The sequence below is a fragment of the Poromitra crassiceps genome (assembly GCF_964638095.1).
Source record: "Poromitra crassiceps genome assembly, chromosome: 2".
Classification (NCBI taxonomy): Eukaryota; Metazoa; Chordata; class Actinopteri; order Beryciformes; family Melamphaidae; genus Poromitra; species Poromitra crassiceps.
The window spans coordinates 39,913,894-39,936,909 of NC_139624.1; the positions used below are offsets into that span (position 1 = coordinate 39,913,894).

Consider the following 23,016-nt stretch of genomic DNA (forward strand, 5'->3'; position numbering starts at 1 on the left):
TAGCAGCGAAATTGCCTGTATTTGGGGGGGGGAGGGGGGGGGGGGGGCACTGCAGAGCGGGTGGGGAGTGACGTGTGCACTTGGATGGGGAATCCTCCTTATTTTGGGGGTCGGCAAAACTCCGATGGTGAAATAAGTTTGCTTGTCACACAATAAATCTCGTTTGACTTAAGAGGGCATGTATGTTGTATCTTTCACATTCGCTAACCAGTCTTTGAACTGAAATCTTTGAAGAAGTAGGGATCCGTGTCTGAGAGAAATAGCCTGGCTGGTTCGATGTTTAGCCGTTCACCTGCGTCGCGTTGAAGCACTTTTTACAGACTGGCTTCGTTTGATGTGTCCAGGGGGCTTGCCTTCGCTGTCAGCAACGTAAGCAAAATACTTCCACATTTCGCTTCGTGCATTTGCTTTCTCAACAAGCGTTGGGCGGCTTGCAAGACTCAAGCCGCTGCCATTTTCGCTGTCTGTGTCCCTGTCGGGCTGGACTGAAGGACTCTGGCCAGAGTGCGAGCAGAGAGGGGAGGGGGGGGGAGCACGCCCACACATGAAGCAGCCATACCACTCTCATGACAACCTAGGAACTGGTGAAATGTCCGCGATGACGGGGTCGCGCTTATACCGGAAAACAACTTTCACACATGAAGGCATTAGACCGCTTTCCGGTCATTTACCGGTAAAAAGCGCACGTGTGAAAACGGCTTATGTGACATGCTACTCTCATTTTCTAGAGAGATGTCCAAACAGATCAAGCTGTTTCATAGGAAGTATGTAAAGGGGTGATAACTTTCTACTACAGGCTATTATCACATGATGCAAGTAGTACCAAACTCAAAGTTTTGCTGCTATAAAAGATTCCCTGCCCTGTAAGTTCAACTAAATTATCCTTGGCAATAGAATATCTCGAAGGGAAACCCAAACACCACTATTAACAGCAGTAGCCCCAAGGCACATACTTTAATTTGAAAGGGTTTTTCTGTGATTTCAGACTCTTTTTTTCTTTAGATTACTTTTTGTGTGTGCCATTTTTGCCTTTAATTGATAGGCAAAAGAGAGAGAGAGAGAGAGAGAGAGAGAGAGAGTGACAGGAAGGTATGGGAGGGAGAGAGAGAGAGAGAGAGAGAGAGAGAGTGACAGGCAGGTATGGGAGAGAGAGAGAGAGGAGGACATGCAGCAAATGGCCGCGGGCTGGATTGGAACCCGGGTCACTGCGGGAAGGACTGAGCACTTTACTTGGTGAGACATCGGGGCGCCCCTGTGATTCAGACTTGATTTCCTTCAATTCTTATGAGGCTACTAAAGCAGTGATGCGGCCAATGTGTGAAACCCTGCGCGCAGCACCCATTTTCATTCAAGGGTTTGTGAAATTCACATTATTCTGTAGCAAAAACGAAGCGGTCCAAGTTCACTGAAAGGGACTTACGTGGTTATTGTTGTCAAAACAAAATGCGGGACCTTTCCTGTGCCGCGGGTTTTGAGCCAGGATACAGGGATCAGGACCTTCAGCTGGATGACTCAATTCAGGAATGTGACTGATTTCTGACTACTGCATTAATGACAAGTCTAACAAACAGTAATATCACTCAGTAGGCAATCCAATTTAACATTTTGATACAAAATCACTACGATAGATTACATTATTACTCCCCAATAGCTGCCTATATTTCTGTGAGGACTATTAAAGTGAACTTAGAGCATTATGGTCTCTTTTGGGTTTTGATCAGATTGCCCAATAACTCCATGATGTAGCTGCCATTTTGGAGCACTGTTTTTCCAAAAGGCTTAATTCCTAATTGACCACAGCCCCGTGGGTTGGAGAGAACATGATGGCTCTGTTTGTAAGCTATTCAACAAGACTTCTCCCACACTACCATCTGCCACACAGACACACTGAGGAACCTGTCCAGAAACAATTGAATTTCGGAACAAACTGTAAATCCCAATTTCCGCACAAACGCTCAGTTGTTGGACGGCTGGGGGATTTAGGAGATGCCAATGAGTGACCTAATGGCTGGTGAGAATCAAGGATAAAGGAAAAACAATCCTTTCTCCTACAGTAAGCATCGGAAAAGCACATTCCTCTGTTTAGAGCAAAAGCTTCCCAAACTATTCAAAGGGTAAAATATCTGCTAATAGCTTCATGTCATGATCAGAATCAGAATCAGAACCAGCTTTATTGGCCAAGTATGTACACATATAAGGAATTTGTTTGCGTTGCTCTCAATGTACTCACGCACAAAAAAAGGTATGCACAGGCTAAAACAAACAAAGGACAGGGGTGCATTTAAATATTTACATTAAAGCAGCTACGAGCAACTTTTTCGATTGTTATTAAACAGTATAATTACAATATTGATGCATCACATCTTACCTATAATAGTAGCTGAGACCAAAGCCGTGTGAATCGGAGATTGCTCCCTTGGATGATTATTAAGTCTGTGTCTGTCTAACCTCGCGTCAACAGGGGGCTCTCTCTCTCTCTCTCCTTACCGCCGGCCCGGCTACCCGGAAGTGAAACGCGGAAGTGAAACCCGGAAGTGAAACGCAGCTGCCTGCCTACCCCGTTCGCGCTGCCTAGCAACATAACATAAACAATGTGAACGCCACGCATACTCTCGCGAACATCTCTCGTTATATTCTAACAGGTTTTTTGGAAGTTATTTTGTGGTTATGGCCGAAGTGGCTGCTGCAAACCGTTTCATTTCACTTCCTGATCTTCCCTGGCCACAGACAGACTACACTGGCCGATTCACTCGGGGTTCAAGCGAGACTACTCTGCGTTGGTCTCGTCGACTATTAGAGGTAAGATGTGATGCATTGATATTAAATTTATACTGTTTAATAACAATCGAAAAAGTTGCTCGTAGCTGCTTTAACTACTACCAGTATATACAATAATAAGTGTGTGAAAAGTGTGGGCATCCGGGTAGTGTAGCGGTAGATTCCCTGCCTACCAACACGAGGGTCACAGGCTCGCACCACCGTGTTACCTCCGGCTTGGTCGGGCGTCCATACAGGCACGACTGGCTGTGTCTGCGGGTGGGAAGCCGGATTGAGGGTATGTGTCCTGGTGGCTACACTAGCGCCTCCTCTGGTCAGTCGGGGCGCCTGTTCGGGGCAGAAGGGAACTGGTGGGAATACCGTGATCCTCCCACGTGCTACGTCCTGCCGGTGAAGCTCCCCGCTGTCAGGTGAAAAGAAGCGGCTGGCAACTGCGCATGTGTCGGAGGAAGTATGGTGCTAGTCTATGGCTCTCCCCAGATCGTCAGAGGGGGTGGAGCAGCGACCGGGGCCACAGGGGGAAATTGGCCAAGTACAATTGGGGAGAAAATTGGGGGGAAATCAGAAGAAAAAAGTGTGTGAAAAGTGTGTATTTTAAATACGTATTATGAAATAAATGTATGTAGTACATCTATACTGTAAATAATCAACATCTATCCGTGATTATCTTGTCTAAACATAAAAGATCCAAGGATCAGCATGCCGCATAAACAAGGGATGTTCACCGTTCAGCAACACCATATTAAAACATGCGCCAATTCGCAAAAGCTGCGACCATGCAAATTTCCAAAATGCAAGATGGCAGGGGCAGCCCACCTTATTCTGCCTCTGCCACGCGCCCCCTTTTAGCCAATAGTTATGAACAAAACACACACCCACCCACCCACACACACTTGACCTCCATGCCAAATTTCAGCCCTCTGCCCTGCCATCCTGCCATCCTGCATTTCCAAATCATATGTATACATCCTCTGTTCACTAAATCATATGTATACATCCTCTGTTCACTAAATCATATGTATACATCCTCTGTTCACTAAATCATATGTATACATCCTCTGTTCACTAAATCATATGTATACATCCTCTGTTCACTAAATCATATGTACACAGCTCTGTTCACTAAATCATATGTACACATCCTCTGTTCACTAAGTCATATGTACACAGCTCTGTTCACTAAATCATATGTATACATCCTCTGTTCACTAAATCATATGTATACATCCTCTGTTCACTAAATCATATGTACACAGCTCTGTTCACTAAATCATATGTACACATCCTCTGTTCACTAAATCATATGTACACAGCTCTGTTCACTAAATCATATGTACACATCCTCTGTTCACTAAGTCATATGTACACAGCTCTGTTCACTAAATCATATGTACACATCCTCTGTTCACTAAATCATATGTACACAGCTCTGTTCACTAAATCATATGTACACAGCTCTGTTCACTAAATCATATGTACACATCCTCTGTTCACTAAATCATATGTACACAGCTCTGTTCACTAAATCATATGTACACATCCTCTGTTCACTAAATCATATGTACACATCCTCTGTTCACTAAATCATATGTACACATCCTCTGTTCACTAAATCATATGTACACATCCTCTGTTCACTAAATCATATGTACACATCCTCTGTTCACTAAGTCATATGTACACATCCTCTGTTCACTAAGTCATATGTACACATCCTCTGTTCACTAAATCATATGTACACATCCTCTGTTCACTAAATCATATGTACACATCCTCTGTTCACTAAATCATATGTACACATCCTCTGTTCACTAAGTCATATGTACACAGCTCTGTTCACTAAATCATATGTACACAGCTCTGTTCACTAAATCATATGTACACATCCTCTGTTCACTAAATCATATGTACACAGCTCTGTTCACTAAATCATATGTACACAGCTCTGTTCACTAAATCATATGTACACAGCTCTGTTCACTAAATCATATGTACACAGCTCTGTTCACTAAATCATATGTACACAGCTCTGTTCACTAAATCATATGTACACATCCTCTCTTCACTAAATCATATGTACACATCCTCTGTTCACTAAATCATATGTACACATCCTCTGTTCACTAAATCATATGTACACAGCTCTGTTCACTAAATCATATGTACACATCCTCTGTTCACTAAGTCATATGTACACAGCTCTGTTCACTAAATCATATGTACACAGCTCTGTTCACTAAATCATATGTACACAGCTCTGTTCACTAAATCATATGGACACATCCTCTGTTCACTAAATCATATGTACACAGCTCTGTTCACTAAATCATATGTACACATCCTCTGTTCACTAAATCATATGTACACATCCTCTGTTCACTAAATCATATGTACACAGCTCTGTTCACTAAATCATATGTATACATCCTCTGTTCACTAAATCATATGTACACAGCTCTGTTCACTAAATCATATGTACACATCCTCTGTTCACTAAATCATATGTACACATCCTCTGTTCACTAAATCATATGTACACAGCTCTGTTCACTAAATCATATGTACACATCCTCTGTTCACTAAATCATATGTACACATCCTCTGTTCACTAAATCATATGTACACAGCTCTGTTCACTAAATCATATGTACACATCCTCTGTTCACTAAATCATATGTACACAGCTCTGTTCACTAAATCATATGTACACAGCTCTGTTCACTAAATCATATGTACACAGCTCTGTTCACTAAATCATATGTACACAGCTCTGTTCACTAAATCATATGTACACATCCTCTGTTCACTAAATCATATGTACACATCCTCTGTTCACTAAATCATATGTACACAGCTCTGTTCACTAAATCATATGTACACAGCTCTGTTCACTAAATCATATGTACACAGCTCTGTTCACTAAATCATATGTACACAGCTCTGTTCACTAAATCATATGTACACATCCTCTGTTCACTAAATCATATGTACACAGCTCTGTTCACTAAATCATATGTACACAGCTCTGTTCACTAAATCATATGTACACAGCTCTGTTCACTAAATCATATGTACACATCCTCTGTTCACTAAATCATATGTACACAGCTCTGTTCACTAAATCATATGTACACATCCTCTGTTCACTAAATCATATGTACACAGCTCTGTTCACTAAATCATATGTACACAGCTCTGTTCACTAAATCATATGTACACAGCTCCGTTCACTAAATCATATGTACACAGCTCTGTTCACTAAATCATATGTACACATCCTCTGTTCACTAAATCATATGTACACATCCTCTGTTCACTAAATCATATGTACACAGCTCTGTTCACTAAATCATATGTACACATCCTCTGTTCACTAAATCATATGTACACAGCTCTGTTCACTAAATCATATGTACACAGCTCTGTTCACTAAATCATATGTACACATCCTCTGTTCACTAAATCATATGTACACAGCTCTGTTCACTAAATCATATGTACACATCCTCTGTTCACTAAATCATATGTACACAGCTCTGTTCACTAAATCATATGTACACATCCTCTGTTCACTAAATCATATGTACACAGCTCTGTTCACTAAATCATATGTACACAGCTCTGTTCACTAAATCATATGTACACAGCTCTGTTCACTAAATCATATGTACACAGCTCTGTTCACTAAATCATATGTACACAGCTCTGTTCACTAAATCATATGTACACATCCTCTGTTCACTAAATCATATGTACACATCCTCTGTTCACTAAATCATATGTACACAGCTCTGTTCACTAAATCATATGTACACAGCTCTGTTCACTAAATCATATGTACACATCCTCTGTTCACTAAATCATATGTACACATCCTCTGTTCACTAAATCATATGTACACATCCTCTGTTCACTAAGTCATATGTACACAGCTCTGTTCACTAAATCATATGTACACAGCTCTGTTCACTAAATCATATGTACACATCCTCTGTTCACTAAGTCATATGTACACAGCTCTGTTCACTAAATCATATGTACACATCCTCTGTTCACTAAATCATATGTACACATCCTCTGTTCACTAAATCATATGTACACAGCTCTGTTTACTAAATCATATGTACACATCCTCTGTTCACTAAATCATATGTACACAGCTCTGTTCACTAAATCATATGTACACAGCTCTGTTCACTAAATCATATGTACACATCCTCTGTTCACTAAATCATATGTACACATCCTCTGTTCACTAAATCATATGTATACATCCTCTGTTCACTAAATCATATGTACACAGCTCTGTTCACTAAATCATATGTACACATCCTCTGTTCACTAAATCATATGTACACATCCTCTGTTCACTAAATCATATGTACACATCCTCTGTTCACTAAATCATATGTACACAGCTCTGTTCACTAAATCATATGTACACATCCTCTGTTCACTAAATCATATGTACACAGCTCTGTTCACTAAATCATATGTACACATCCTCTGTTCACTAAATCATATGTACACAGCTCTGTTCACTAAATCATATGTACACAGCTCTGTTCACTAAATCATATGTACACAGCTCTGTTCACTAAATCATATGTACACAGCTCTGTTCACTAAATCATATGTACACAGCTCTGTTCACTAAATCATATGTACACAGCTCTGTTCACTAAATCATATGTACACAGCTCTGTTCACTAAATCATATGTACACAGCTCTGTTCACTAAATCATATGTACACATCCTCTGTTCACTAAATCATATGTACACAGCTCTGTTCACTAAATCATATGTACACATCCTCTGTTCACTAAATCATATGTACACAGCTCTGTTCACTAAATCATATGTACACAGCTCTGTTCACTAAATCATATGTACACAGCTCTGTTCACTAAATCATATGTACACATCCTCTGTTCACTAAATCATATGTACACATCCTCTGTTCACTAAATCATATGTACACATCCTCTGTTCACTAAATCATATGTACACATCCTGGCAGTGGATGATGAAGCTGAGTCAAGGATACACTGCTGTTCATCCTGTATCAATGGCTTGGTGTCACATGACAGGCAGGTGTGCTTTGCATCAGCGATGATGAAGACCAGGTTGGTCTTGGGCAGCTTTTCAGCGTGGTAGATCCTGCAGAGAGGGAGGGAGACACACAGGAGAGGCTGTGGACATGTCGGCTGCTCTCCAGGAAAGATGGAGCTGAAACTTTATTGAAACGTCCTTACGAGACATGGAGGAAGGTATTAAATCGGGATGCAATAAAAGGAAGACACTGAATTTGGTCTGTGGCTTGATATCTCTCTCACGGAACAGCTGCTTCCTTGTACAAGACTAAGCAATACTCCAGAAACCAGCTTTAACCTCCTATTAGTAAAGGTCCCATTTAGTGTAAAACATGATTTCCCTCGGCTCTGTGATTATAAAGCCCCCCACACATGATCCTGGGCTCTGTGATTATAAAGCCCCCCACACATGATCCTGGGCTCTGTGATTATAAAGCCCCCCACACATGATCCGCGGTAAAGCAGCTGTGCGCCCACTGCCTCATTGTTTTCCTATGGGGAGAGTTATGCAGCAGCGCTACACTTGGCGTCGCGCACTGCTCGAATTTGCCACCTTGCGCTGCGCTCAAACTTCAGTTCAGATTGTTTAAACTTTGACCTACTTACCGCTGACCTTTCTCTGCTCTACCTCGCGGTGAGAGAAGAGAAGATCGCTTATCATGTGGAGGCAGCTTAAAGGTAGCCTGGGTAAACCCATCCCCCACGTGACCTGCTCTCAGACCTGTTCTCAGTCACTATGCTACGCTAGTGACTGGGAACTGAGAGAGCAGGTCACGTGGGGGCTGGGTTTACCTAGGCTAGCTTAAAGGACTTAGGCGTGCTATATAGACATCATGGAAGTCTCACAACACATGGGCCCCAGATACAGCCACACCAGCCATGTACCGTTTTGAATTCCATAACTTTGTGACATCACAAAGTAACGCTAATTTAAATTGCCCTGCTTACAGCGCAGCCCCACCAACTGAATAGGTTTTTATCTACTGACAATTTATTGCTGAATGTATGCTGTATAGAGACACTGCGTAGCACGTCATCATTCAGAAACCATGCCCAAGACGGGGGAAAACACAAACTCCTGTCCAATCCTGGCGTTCTCCTATGTCACGTGCATGGTTGCGTGTTGCACAAAATATCGTATATACGGAAGATGAACACTCCAACTTACTTCCTTGACAGCTAGATCCACATTTTTCTTCTCGCCAATTCTCAATGGCTTCCTTGTTTTGCTCAGGAGTACAAAAAAACTTTAACTGGCGATTTTTTACATTTGTTGTGTGCGCAGCCCACCACACAACAGCTTTTAGCTATGTTTAATTCAAGGAAAATGATGCTGGTGTGTGGAAATGAACGGAGCGTTTCCCCCGTGATGGGCGTGGCCTATTACATGCAGTGTCTCTATAACCACAAATGAAGTTCCCTGACTGGAAAAATAACGTACTTTGAACTTGAATGCGGAAGACCAAACCTTGTTGCCTGTAGCACAGCTGCGTAGCATGGAAAAATGTCCAGAATCAACTGCAGCAAAGATGGATCTATCCTAACAGATCATCTTATCAGAGGTCAATACAGTGCATAGTTAATGAGGGGAGAGACAGAGCAGATAGAGGCTGGATTTCAGAATTCATAACCCTTTTTTAAAGGCCCATGAGACATGTTTTAAACAGCTAAAAATAGCATAAAATCGGACCTTTAAACACAATTCTAACTGCAAACAATATGAAAAGAATAATAGGGTTGCTAAATAAATCCTTCCTAAGGAGACACAAATCTGCTGTGCCACCCCACTGTCCTCCAAGCCCTCTGCTGAAACCCACATGTCGCTGCTCCACAAATGATTTTCTCTGCCTTTTTATGGCCGTCGTTAAAAGAAACGTGTGCGCGGCTAATGTGCAGGAACGCTGCGCGGCATGCAGGCAGGCACTCCATTAGGTGGCACGAGGGGGCTTTAAAACAGCGTACGCGCGCACACACACACACAACACACACACACACGCACGCGCACGCACACACGCACACACACACACACAAACACACCAGGACGGTGGTCCACGCTGAGTTGACTTCACCTTTATGGCATGTGCATTTTTACAGCCCGCTCTCAGTACCACCTCTGGGGACTTCATGTCTGTCTCATGGATGCACACGCATCACAACAAGTCATACTTTGAATGTCCCTGGAAGGTGGAAACCCAAATCCACTCTAAACTTCTAACTGTAATTGATGGGCTAATGTGCATAAAAGTATACATCTAAAGTATTACTGTTATTTTTTCAATCGAAATCCTACAAATTTGCCATTTAACTTTTTGTACTGTTGTTGATGTTGGGTTTGAAGTGGGCGTGGTTATGCCCAAGACTTATATTACACAATAAGCTCCGCAAACCAATCAGGCTGAAGTGCATCTATCCTGCACATAAAAAAAATGCATCACAATGTATCAAGTTGTACAGCACTGTGGGCGGAGGGGAGGGGGGGGGGATTCAGCAGACACGCCTCCACAGTTTCAGAGCAGAGAATACTGCTTAGTTTTTCATGATTTTGAAACCTAATTTTATTTACTTGGCAAAAAAAAAAATGCATGGTCAAGAACACATTTTTCTGTCATTTGACAAACTCAAAACACATTTATTTTTTGTTTCCAGGGGCTTTAACTGTATGCTGTGTGAGTGTGTGTGTGTGTGTGTGTGTGTGTGTGTGTGTGTGTGTGTGTGTGTGTGTGTGTGTGTGTGTGTGTGTGTGTGTGTGTGTGTGTGTGTGTGTGTGTGTGTGTGTGTGTGTGTGTGTGTGTGTGTGTGTGTGTGTGTGTGTGTGTGTGTGTGTGTGTGTGTGTGTGTGTGTGTGTGTGTGTGTGTGTGTGTGTGTGTGTGTGTGTGTGTGCGTGTGTATGTGTGTGTGTGTGTGTGTGTGTGTGTGTGTGTGTGTGTTTACCTGGAGCAGTTTTTACAGTCTACTGTGCCTGTGAAAGTTCGCTCTGCGGTCTCAAAGAAGTACTGCGTTTGCTCGGTGATGCAAACCTCTTTGAGCATGGCGTCTGATCTTTCTTCTTCTGCATCGGCTGTGAAAGCAAGCACATACCCTAAGCACTGTGCATTGCAAAAAGTGAACAAAGTATCCAATGAATGAACAAACCAATGTAGGTAGGGCTGCAACTAACGGTTATTTTAATCATTGATTAATTTGTTGATTATTTTCTCGAGTAATTGATTTGTCATTTGGTTTATAAAATGTCACGAAATGGTGAAAAATGGCGATCACTTTTTCATTTTTCCTCAAAGCCAAAGATGATATCCTCAAATATCTTCTTTTCTCCTGACCAACAGTCCACAACCCAAAGATAATTGGGTTTAGAAGACTAAAGAAACCAGAAAATAATCACATTTAATATTTAATTAAATATTCTGGTACAGGATATCTCTACCCCAGACCCACAACACACTGAACAAAGAGTTATATAAAATCCCCAAATCTTGCAATAATCACAATCACAATCACACCCCACACACACACACACACACACGCGCACGCACGCACGCGCACGCACGCACACACACACACACACGCACGCACGCACGCACGCACGCACGCACGCACACGCATACACACACACACACACACACACACACACACACACACACACAGATCTCACAGATAGATTATGTAAGTGACATGTGTGTCCATCCATTTTCACGAAGATTTGAGCAGCGCACCGAGAGGTGAGCTAGACGTGAGCAGCCCCCCACCCCCACCCCACAAGGAAGCCAATGTGGAGAGAGGAAATTTTAAATTTCTTTAAATATATCCATGGTCATGAAGCACACACGCGCGCGCAGCCGCGCACACATGCCCACATGCCCACATTGACACACAGACGCGCACACGCGCACACAGTGCCACTGAGAAGGGAGAGGGGGAGAAGTATAGGGTCTGATCTGGCAAACCTGCACCGGTTAATATACTTCAACACCTGGGTGTGATTCTTTTCGTCCATCGACGAATCAAACGACTAATCGTTGCATCTCTAAACCAATGAACACACAGAGCAAGCACCTCCCAACCAACTATTAATAACCATCATCTCCAGCACACGGCGCGAAAAACTAGGACTGCAGAGACGTGTTGTTTGGCTCTGATGTGGACAGGCCTGTAATGTGGAAACCCTTAAGAGCACAATCTGGATCATTTGTGCGAAATGTTGCCTACACCAACTCGTGAGAAGACAGATGAGTGTTCAACTCTTCCAACTAATGTTGTTACTCAATTCATATTCCTGGCATGTAGTAATCATCAGATGACTATTGCACCAGATTCCTCAAACAGTTTGAAGATGGCATGTTCAATACCTTTTAAGGCCCTGTCACAGTAACTGGAAAGGAACATCTATTACCATTTCATTTCCATAATGAGGCCATTTGGGCTGTCTGCTAAACTTCAGTTCACTCGCCCGGCTATCACCATCTCACACCACATCCCACTCACAGCCTCAGAGCAGCTCTCTTTCCTCTGTACTATATTTATCTGATTGCACCTAATAGGGAATTTGGCAGTAGCACTTGGAAATTAGGTCATTTTCTGAAGCACTGCCAATACCGTATGATATCAGAATACATTTAGATAACACTTCTCCTGATCCTAATGTTGTGATGGGAACTCACCTGCTTCCAGGAAATTTGGGAATGTGATGCCGACCAGTAACTGTTGCAGTATCGACCTGGGAGCAAAAACAAACAAACCCCGGATTTTAAATATGTCTGGATTCATTGGAACACACAGTAAATCACCAGTCTGTAAAATACTAATGCAGAAACAGATTGGTGTCTTTGAGACCGGATAGAAAACGACACAATTACAAATATATTATGTGTAGTTATGATTTGGATTAACTTTGAAAATGTCCATGTTGTCAACGAAACAAACAGCTCTTCTCTTTTATTGAACACATTGTAAAACAAGCTGTTAATGACATCAAGATGGAGGGAGAGAGCATAAATCAAGAGAAGATTGTGTGGAATGCTCTCTGTCCTGGGAGCAATGCAGCTATTAAACAGATGCTATATGTCCATTTTGGAGGGAGAAAGCAGTGACTTCCATTCATTAGGATCCACGTCCAAGAACTTCAGATGCCAACGATCCTTCTTTTGGAAATGATGTGCTATGAATAATTTGGGGAAATGCAGGTATCTCACCATCCATACTGGGAACAGCTCAAACAAACAAAAAAACGAAAACAAAACTCACCATGCTGCAGCTGTCGCCCACCATCCAACGTTCACAATATCTGCTATGGTGGGCTAAGAGGGACAAAATAAAATGGGAATTCATATCAGAAAGGGCAACAGGTGCAAGCGTATGCAATCCTAACCCAATTACATCTTATGACATTCATTTTCCAACAAATGTAGTTCTCAACGTAAGTTCAAGCAGGAAGACTATAATATCTTTTACACTTCCTTAATGCACTTTATATCTCCACTCTTCAATCTACTCACAAGATCATAATAAGCTGTCAATTTCCGGGTTTCAATGAACAATCAGCTGGTTGCCGCCCAGTCTCTGTTAACCAATTGCATAGTGTCACATCACTGCTCTGATCACCTCTCACCCTACGCACCTCCAGTGTAAGCCTATCACGTTGCTCCACAACCCAGTCGTAAGCCAATTGCTTGGAGGCGGGTTCCTTAAATATGCTTGTTTCTGTCTCATTCAGCCTCTCAATCATCGCTGCTGTCAGGCTCGCACCCTCCTCCTCCCCTTCTCCTCCCGGTCATCGCAGTCCTATCCCATTCTTCAGTCGGAAGAGTCATCATGAGTCTCAGAAGGAGATCACCAGCACCACCAGTATCTAGACACTGCAGGGGGATATATCTGGATGCTGATCTGGGCTGGTGCAGCTCTCTCAACATCTCCCTGCGGTGTCTAACCGCCAAAGACTAATAACAATACTTTATTCTCAACATTCTTTCTGTAGTAAATTATTCACTTTATTGTAATAAATATCACTTTATTCATCCTTTGGTCTCTAGTCTCTCCTGATTGAAATCATTTGAAGCATGCAGATCCGCTCTTAACATCTCCTTTGTGTTTTCACATGCAGCAGACTGGACAGTGTGCTAGTGCCAAAGCACAACGAGCAAAGATCCAGCCACACCAGACATGTTATTTTCTTGTCTCTCGGGGAGCAAATTAGCACACAATCCTCCTCAACAGATGCTAAGGTAAATATGTAAACAAAGAGCCAGTGTAAAAAAAGACAGAAATAGCACACGGTTTGAATAAAAGGCCAAGCATGCTGTTCTGATTATAGTTAGCATGCGAGGGCCTTGTTTTGGTGAAGCATTGCCGTGTCCTCTCTCGCTGGTTGATGGTGTGTGGAGTCATCAAGCACTCTTAACTAACGGTGTTAGAGGCATCGCTGGCTGTTCACGCAGCGCCTTTGATCACAAATATCTGTGTCTTTCATCTCACCTTGGCCTCCAAAGTGTGTTGTAGGCGTTTGTGGAGCGAGTCAGAGAAATTAAATACTCACTTCACCGCCGTCTCAAACATCAGTCGGCGAGGGATTTAGTGCATCTTGTTAGAAACGCTAGGAATATCTCCAACCACTTTCATAGGCATCAGCTTGTCAACAACCTCCTTAAACACCTTTGAGCCTATGAGGGGATTTCGTCCACACGTGCAGCAACGTACAGTGTAGACGATGTGCATCATTTAGCCGGGCGAGTGTTTTGTACGTGATGAAAAACAGCGCCTGTTTATATATCACAAGTGAGCTAGAGCAGCTAATCCATTTACTGTTACTCCAACTCCCCCTCTAACACTTTCACCATACCCTCTGCTTCCCTTCTCATCTGTTCTATCCAGATTTATGGCTCCCTGGTGAGTGAGTGAGAGAGAGAGAGAGAGAGAGAGAGAGAGAGTGTGTGTGTGTGTGTGTGTGTGTGTGTGTGTGTGTGTGTGTGTGTGTGTGTGTGAGAGAGAGAGAGAGAGAGAGAGAGAGAGAGGGAGGGAGGGAGGGAGGACGAGACCCTTTGAATGTGAGTGAACAAGCACATGCATGGCTACAAATGACTGCATGTGTACTTGTGTGTGTACCGGTGACCACTTACATGAGAGTAACCCAGTGTGAGTGTATGGGTGGCTGTGTGTGAGTGTATGGGTGGCTGTGTGTGTGTGTGTGTGTGTGTGTGTGTGTGTGTGTGTGTGTGTGTGTGTGCGTGTATGTGTGTGTGTGTGTGTGTGTGTGTGTGTGTGTGTGAGTGGCTGTGTGTGTGTGTGTGTGTGTGTGTGTGTGTGTGTGTGTGTGTGTGTGTGTGTGTGTGTGTGTGTGTGTGTGGTATCTGGCTTATGTAACTCACCACATAGACGGATCGCAGGCCTGCGGCCGCCTTGCTCTCCCTCTCAAAGTCACAGATGGACTGGTAGTCAAAGGTCTTCTTGAAGGTGAACAGGGACGAGTTGACCAGGTTCACCATCAGGATGGGGTCGATCATGCCGAAGAAATGTCCGATCTATTGAGAAAACGACAAAGAAGAAGAAGAAAATATAATTGACCACTTAATTTAGCAAGTGTTTTATCAGTCACACAAAATCATATTCACAAAATAAATGTAAGTACTATAATGGTCATATCCATGAGCAATCATATACATGAGCAGTCATTGGTTGGTTTCACTGTCAATTGTAAGCTGTCATTTTGGATGAACGAGGGTAAATGTTATTGGCATGTCATATGTTTGGGCTAATGTGATTGGCTGGCCTGGCTAGAGGGCGGCCCTATCCAGCAAGCCGGAACTATGAACTGCCGATAATGATGACTGTGTTGACACTAGGGCTGCAACAACTAATCGATCAAATCGATAAAAATAGATTATTAAATTTGTTGGCAACGAATTGCATTATCGATTCGTTGGGTTGCAGAGCTGTATAATTATATAAAGGTTTATCTACTACGTTGTATCTTGCGTCTGTCTGGCGCGCAAAGCTGCCTACTTCCTGTGTCGTGGTCACGGTGTTGTCTCCATGCAGTACCATGGCACTAAACATGGCAGATATGGCGAAAACTTTTCAACTAGCCTTTATCTAAACAAGTATGGGAGCACTTCACATTTTGTAAAAGTAAAAGGTGTGTTAGCTGCAAACTATGTCAAATCGACCTCGCATGGCACGGACGCACCACAGTAATGAGGACAAAGCAAAACGTAACATAACTAACATTAGCCATGGACCACTGGGGCTCAACCATGGGGGGCTCAACAGCTGAGCAGGGTAAGAGCTGGTCAAAGTTACTACAAAATCTTTAGACACATGTGCTTTGTGTTTTGAAGTGAGGAAACGTTCACCTCACGGCAGGTAGTCTCGTTTAACGCTGTCTAATGGCTGGTGTTTGCAGCTTGGTGTGTGTGTGTGTGTGTGTGTGTGTGTGTGTGTGCGCACGCCCCGCGCACACACCCGTATTTCATATAGTCTGTGGCCAGGGAGTAGTGGAGGGTAAACGCAGTTTACCCACCTCTTTGAAATGAGGCATATCGTTTATACTCGCCTATTTTCAGATAAACTGTATCAATCAATGAGGGGAAACAAGGTGGGTAAACTCCTCAACTTGGATAGTTTACCCACCTCTGTATTTAAAACTACACCCCTGTCTGTGGCCTGTTGTTAAAGGTAGTCTATTAAGTAGCAAAGCCTGTTAAAACTTACTTAGTGATTTAGTTGTTCTTTTTTCTATTACTTATATTTTTCATAGGCTAATTGTTTAGACAGCTCTGGTCCATTCAAGCAGCACTTTTGTGCACTAATATTGTCAATTTGGGACATTTGGTTTTTGAATAAAATTATTTCAATAAAGTCCGTGCACACACACACACACACACACACACACACACACACACACACACACACACACACACACACACACACACACACACACACACACACACACACACACACACACACACACACACACACACACACACTCCCTCTCTTACTATACCCTTTCAGCATTAACCACCTGTGAGTGCCCAATCTAACCGCTTCACAGCACAAAAAACAGACGAGTTGGCTTCCGCAATTTTCAAATGCTTCCGCCATACCGTCTGTAATACGTGGGGGAGAAGCATGCACCAACCGGAATGGGAAGCAGAAAGGCGGGTCTTCCGCTCATTAGTCCAATCAGAATCCAATATGCCGCATTCGCGGAACTCGGGGCTTCTGCACAATCGTTCCGAGTGGTAAACAAAACATAGCCGTTAACGTTACGTTAGCAACTTACCTCATCACTTTTGTTTAACTCTGGAATAAGTGCACGTCTTGCACGAGGTTCCTCCAAGCCGCGGATACATCGTTTTACGTCTATCAGGGTCTTCTTTCACCGGTTTCGTCGGCGTAGCTTCCATGGAAATTCTCTAAAGCACTGCTAGCATTAGCAACCTGCATCGGTTTAAGTTTCCGGCGGGAACATATTTTTCGTGGACACACGTGTCGTGATTGGTCGGATTCCGTCAAACTTCCTTCCAGTCTGAAGGTTTTTTTCCCAACTTCCTTGTGCATGTTCTGGGGGTGTAACGTACAGACTGTTTAGCTGCATTCGCCGGATGTAGATGAGTCAGTCTGTTTTAAGAGACTAGCGTGGATCAACCCAGACACTGGTACAAGCCGGAGATGAGATACTTCAAGGTAGGGCTTGCCTTCTCTGTTAAGTCACTGCACGGCCATACTGATGCTAATGATTAGCGCAAACGCACATGCACTGATACTGTACCATGGTATCCGGTTTGATGGTGTTAAATGTAAACCCTGGCCTAGACCAAACAAGCTAGCCATAGTTATGGTGATAGACCAGTAGCACATCGAAGCCGGGGACTGTGACATAAGTGAGTAAAAACAAGAAGATACCATAAGATCAAAAGAATAGAGGGTATAATAATAAAATTATTATTTTACTTTTGCCTTTATTTAACCAGGTTTGTCCCATTGAGATCAAGGATCTCTTTTACAAGGGAGACCTATGAAGGGATAAAAGACATCCCATTAAAAACAAAGTTATAGACTTGCTTTTATGTGGTCTTTTATCTTATTATTTTTATTGGTTTTATGGGCTTCAAGAAGTTATTTGAAAGCTGATAATGATTGACTAAGCTCCTCAGGTACGTTGCTTTAAAGCCAACAGCTTTCAGTTTTCAGCCTAGACTTTAATGAAACAATGATCTAAATCTGCACAACAGCTCATAGGAGGATATTCTCAAATCAAAAACCAGCAGGTAACAAATGAAGAGATGTCAGAGAATTGGAGAGATGTGATTTGGATGTGATTGTGGCTGCAAAGTGTCTCTAGCAGATAGTTTGGACTGATGTCAGAATAAAGGGAGTTACTGTCATCTAAACGTAACGAGATAGAGGCCAACCTGCACACATCCACCTACATTAAAGGGCAGCGTAGGAGGTAACTGCATATCTCTCATGCCTGCTCTCAAGCACATGCAATCATCTAAAAAATAGATACCAGAGTACACACACACACACACACACACACACACACACACACACACACACACACACACACACACACACACACACACACACACACACACACACACACACACACACACACACACACACACTCCCTCTCTTACTATACCCTTTCAGCATTAACCACCTGTGAGTGCCCAATCTAACCGCTTCACAGCACAAGTGATTTCAGTAACAAGGGTCGGTTGAGAGACGTGTGATTGTTCCATATGAGCAAAAAAGAAAGTTAGAAAACCCACATTGTAATCATTGTAAGTGACTGTCTGAGCATTTCCGCTATATTTCCCGTTTACAGAGTGGTTAAAAGTTAAAAGTCTCAGCAACACACATGCCCAACTCCCCCATCCAAAACACACACACACACACACACACACACACACACACACACACACACACACACACACACACACACACACACACACACACACACACACACACACACACACACACACACACACACACACACACACACACACACACGTTGAGCACATGTGTGCATGTGCGGATGCTGGACACACTTAAAACACATGGACACTGGACAGAACACAAGTGCACACACACCATGCAGAAGCACACACCCAGTAAATCAGCCTGGAGCTAAGATGATGGACGTGAGTATAATCTGATTAACACAGTCCATAAATCTGACTTGGACGATGTGGTTTGTGTCGGCATCTCAGAGGTGTGACACAGCCGTGTGCATGTGAGTGTTTAAGTAGTTTTGTTTGTGTATCCACAAGGGACTATGGAAGTAGTACCCTTCTGTGTGTGTGTGTGTGTGTGTGTGTGTGTGTGTGTGTGTGTGTGTGTGTGTGTGTGTGTGTGTGTGCACACGTGGGTGTGTGCGCGCATGGGAGTTGACGAAACAAAAACTATCCCTTCCCTTCCACTCTGGAAGGTCACCGCTAACAACCCGTCCTCTGCATACAGTATCCATTCCCCTTTATTCTAACAGCCAAAGGAAATATAAATCTTCCCATCTATAAGGTAAAGCGAGCCTTCTCTCCTTTCGCTGTGCAATAACATAATGAATTAACAGTCACAGCCCTGTTGGCTGCAGACTCCCCGAGGGCTTCGGAGAGAGAGAGAGAGCGAGAGAGAGAGAGAGAAAGGCATAAAGACAGAGAGAAAGCGACAGAGAGAAAGAGAGAGAGACAGAGAGAGAGAGGCATAAAGACGGAGAGAAAGCGACAGAGAGAAAGAGAGCGAGAGAGACTTTGCTCCTGTAGGAAATATGATTGAGAGCGCACAGCCTTCTCCAAACAAGGCCTCAGGTCCCTGGGTTTTAGTGCTGCTGCCAGACTTCAGAGGGGGACTGATTTATCCGGCGCACACCCAGCCCTGATTAGGAAGGAGCCGAAGCCGCATGAAAAAACATTGACTCAGACTGCAGCGGGGGCCCACTGTTGGCTTTTAGCATAGGGCAGCGGGAGGGGGTGAGGTGGGGGGAGAACAGTGTGCGTGTGCTTATGCCTGTGTGTATTTGTCAGCGCTAGTGAAAGCTGCCTCAAATTGGGCTTGAGAGTCTTGAGTTGTGTATTTGTTGTTTGGGTCATTAAAGGCAAAGTGAGACTAATGTCAGCATTGGGACAGGTTCAGCTGATTGTAGGACCGTTTTTCACAGGTTTGACAAAGCACTGGGCCCCCAAACTAGTCTAAGATATTTGCTTTGATTTAGGTTATGATCAAGTTACAGTTTATTAGTAAAGTGATCAAGAGTGCCTTAGTACAGATATTAAAACATGTTTTCCCAAAGAAGTTAAAGGTCTCTATCAGTCAGGATGATTGCAAAAAGTTACAGATGAAATAGTAGTTAAATTAAAACAGGGCCGGATTTTTGACTTACAGGTAGGTCATTATGGCTGATTAAACAGCCAAAAACCTCCAATTAGTCATAGCACTACCCACAGCAGCCAGCAGGTGACACATACACACACACACACACACACACACACACACACACACACACACACACACACACACACACACACACACACACACATGCACAGCAGCCAGCAGGTGACACCCACACACGCACGATATAGCACTAGTGACACCCACACACCCACATCCAACCACACCCACCCACCCAGCGACCCACACACCCAGGCAACCAGCTAAGCACCCACCCACCCACCCACACACACACCCACCCACCACACACACACACACACACACACACACACACACACACACACACACACACACACACACACACACAGTGATTGCATACTGCAACGGGCACTACCCACAGCATCCAGCAGGTGACACACACACACACACACACACACACACACACACACACACACACACACACACACACACACACACACACACACACACACACACACACACACACACACACACACACACACACACACACACAGTGATTGCATACTCCAACAGGTATCAGAACTAGTATATAGGCAATTTTTTCCCTAGATTGCGCCCAAAGGCAAATTGGAAGAAATTCCGTCAAGGCGCTCCTGAGATGTTGTGTTACAGAGCTTGGAAATTGGGTGTGTGAGGTCACAGTGACCTTGAACTTTGACCACCAAAATGTAATCAGTTCATCCTTGAGTCCAAGTGGACGTTTGAGGCAAATTCTAAGAAATTCCATCAAGACATTCCTGAGATATCGCGTTAATAAGCTTGAAAATGGCCATCGAGAGGTCACAGTGACCTTGACCTTTGATCACCAAAATAGAATCAGTTCATCCTTGCGTCTAAGTCGATGTTTGAGCCAAATCAGAAGAAATTCTATCAAGCTGTTCTTGAGATATTGCGTTAACGAACTTGGGAATGGCGTTCGTGAGGTCACAGTGACCTTGAAGTTTGACCACCAAAATGTAATCAGTTCATCCTTGAGGCCAAGTTAATGTTTGAGGCAAATTTGATTAAATTATGTCAAGGCATTCCTGAGATATGGCGTTAACAAGCTTGAAAATGGCGTTGGAGAGGTCACAGTGACCTTGACCTTTGATCACCAAAATGTAATCCGTTCATCCTTGCGCCCAAGTCAACGTTTGAGCCAAATTGGCAGAAATTCCATCAAGCCGTTCTTGAGATATGGCTTTAACGAACTTGGGAATGGCATTCGTGAGGTCACAGTGACCTTGACCTTTGACCACAAAAATCTAATCAGTTCATCCTTGAGTCCAAGTCGATGTTTGAGGCAGATTTGATGAAACTCCGTCAAGGCATTCCTGAGATATCGCGCTACCAAGCTTGAAAATGGCGTTTGAGAGGTCACAGTGACCTTGGCCTTTGACCTTTGACCACCAAAATTTAATCAGTTCATCCTTGAGTCCAAGTGGATGTTTAAGGCAAATTTGATGAAATTCCGTCAAGGCGTTCGTCAGATATCGCGTTAACAAGCTTGAAAATGGCGTTCGAGAGGTCACAGTGACCTTGACCTTTGACCACCAAAATTTAATCAGTTCATCCTTGAGCCTAAGTGGATGTTTAAGGCAAATTTGATGAAATTCCGTCAAGGCGTTCCTCAGATATCGCGTTAACGAACATTGTACAGACGGACAACCCGGATCCATAATGCCTCCGGCCTGGCTATCGCCGGCGGCGGAGGCATAATTATGATCGGCTGCACTGTTCACTTTTTTCTTTTTTTCTGACATCTCATCTGACCTCCCTCTGGGTTATAGCTGTGTGAGTGAGAGTGAAAGCGAGAAAGTGAGAGCCCACCTGATCAATATGATCATCCCGGTTGGACATCACCAGGAAGCCCCCGTCGTCCAGAATGACACAGTCTACATTCTGCAATCACACAGAGACACTGGAGTAAACCACTGCTTTGCAGAGGGGTGTGGTGGGGATACGAGTTCTCTATTTTAATCCACACACTCATTACTATTATTCATTTCAGAACTAATAACATGCATTCATTACTCATCGATTAAAGCCTCTTACCTCATCATTTCTCTGACAGCCACAGATCTCAGCATTGCACTGCAAACAGAGCAACACAATCTCTTTTGTTAATCACGTTTTTCTCCCCATTTGTACTTGGCCAAATTCCCCCTGCTGCCCCGGTTACTGCTCCACCCTCTGCCGATCTGGGGAGAGCCTTAGACTAGCACCATGCTTCCTCCGACACATGCACAGTTGCTAGCTGCTTCTTTTCACCTGACAGCGGGGAGCTTCACCGGCAGGACGTAGCACGTGGGAGGATCACGCTATTCCCACCAGTTCCCTTCTGCCCTGAACAGGCGAAAAGACTGACCAGAGGAGGCGCTAGTGCAGCGACCAGGACACATACCCTCAATCTGGCTTCCCACCCGCAGACACAGCCAATCGTGCTTGTATGGATGCCTGACCAAGCTGGAGGTACAGTTACACGGGGGCTCGAACCTGCGACCCTCGTTTTGGTAGGCAGGGAAACTACTACCCGGCAACACATTCTCTGATTCTTGCTTGAAGGAAATGTGTGTGTGTGTGTGTGTGTGTGTGTGTGTGTGTGTGTGTGTGTGTGTGTGTGTGTATCAGATAGGATCTACTCACATTAGTCTTCAGCGTGGTGTTGATGAAGCTCGCCATCCAGGCACTGATGTCCAGCTTCACGCCGACCACTAGGATCAAACACAAAGGCCAGACGTTCTACA

At 43.7% G+C, this 23,016-nt stretch overlaps 1 protein-coding gene across 1 annotated transcript in view; it reads right to left on the minus strand.

Annotated features, from left to right (window-relative positions):
- The window catches only part of cacna2d1a (calcium channel, voltage-dependent, alpha 2/delta subunit 1a), a 205,242-nt gene that overhangs the window by 4,734 nt on the left and 177,492 nt on the right, over positions 1-23,016 (minus strand). The window contains exons 29-37 of the mRNA XM_083658048.1: positions 22,916-22,983; positions 22,325-22,363; positions 22,100-22,171; positions 15,229-15,381; positions 13,112-13,164; positions 12,529-12,584; positions 10,805-10,931; positions 7,827-7,939; positions 1,421-1,503 (exon numbers count right to left, since the gene is read on the minus strand). Coding sequence (XP_083514174.1) covers positions 1,421-1,503; positions 7,827-7,939; positions 10,805-10,931; positions 12,529-12,584; positions 13,112-13,164; positions 15,229-15,381; positions 22,100-22,171; positions 22,325-22,363; positions 22,916-22,983 — 764 coding nt within the window. The remainder of the gene's footprint in view (positions 1-1,420; positions 1,504-7,826; positions 7,940-10,804; positions 10,932-12,528; positions 12,585-13,111; positions 13,165-15,228; positions 15,382-22,099; positions 22,172-22,324; positions 22,364-22,915; positions 22,984-23,016) is intronic.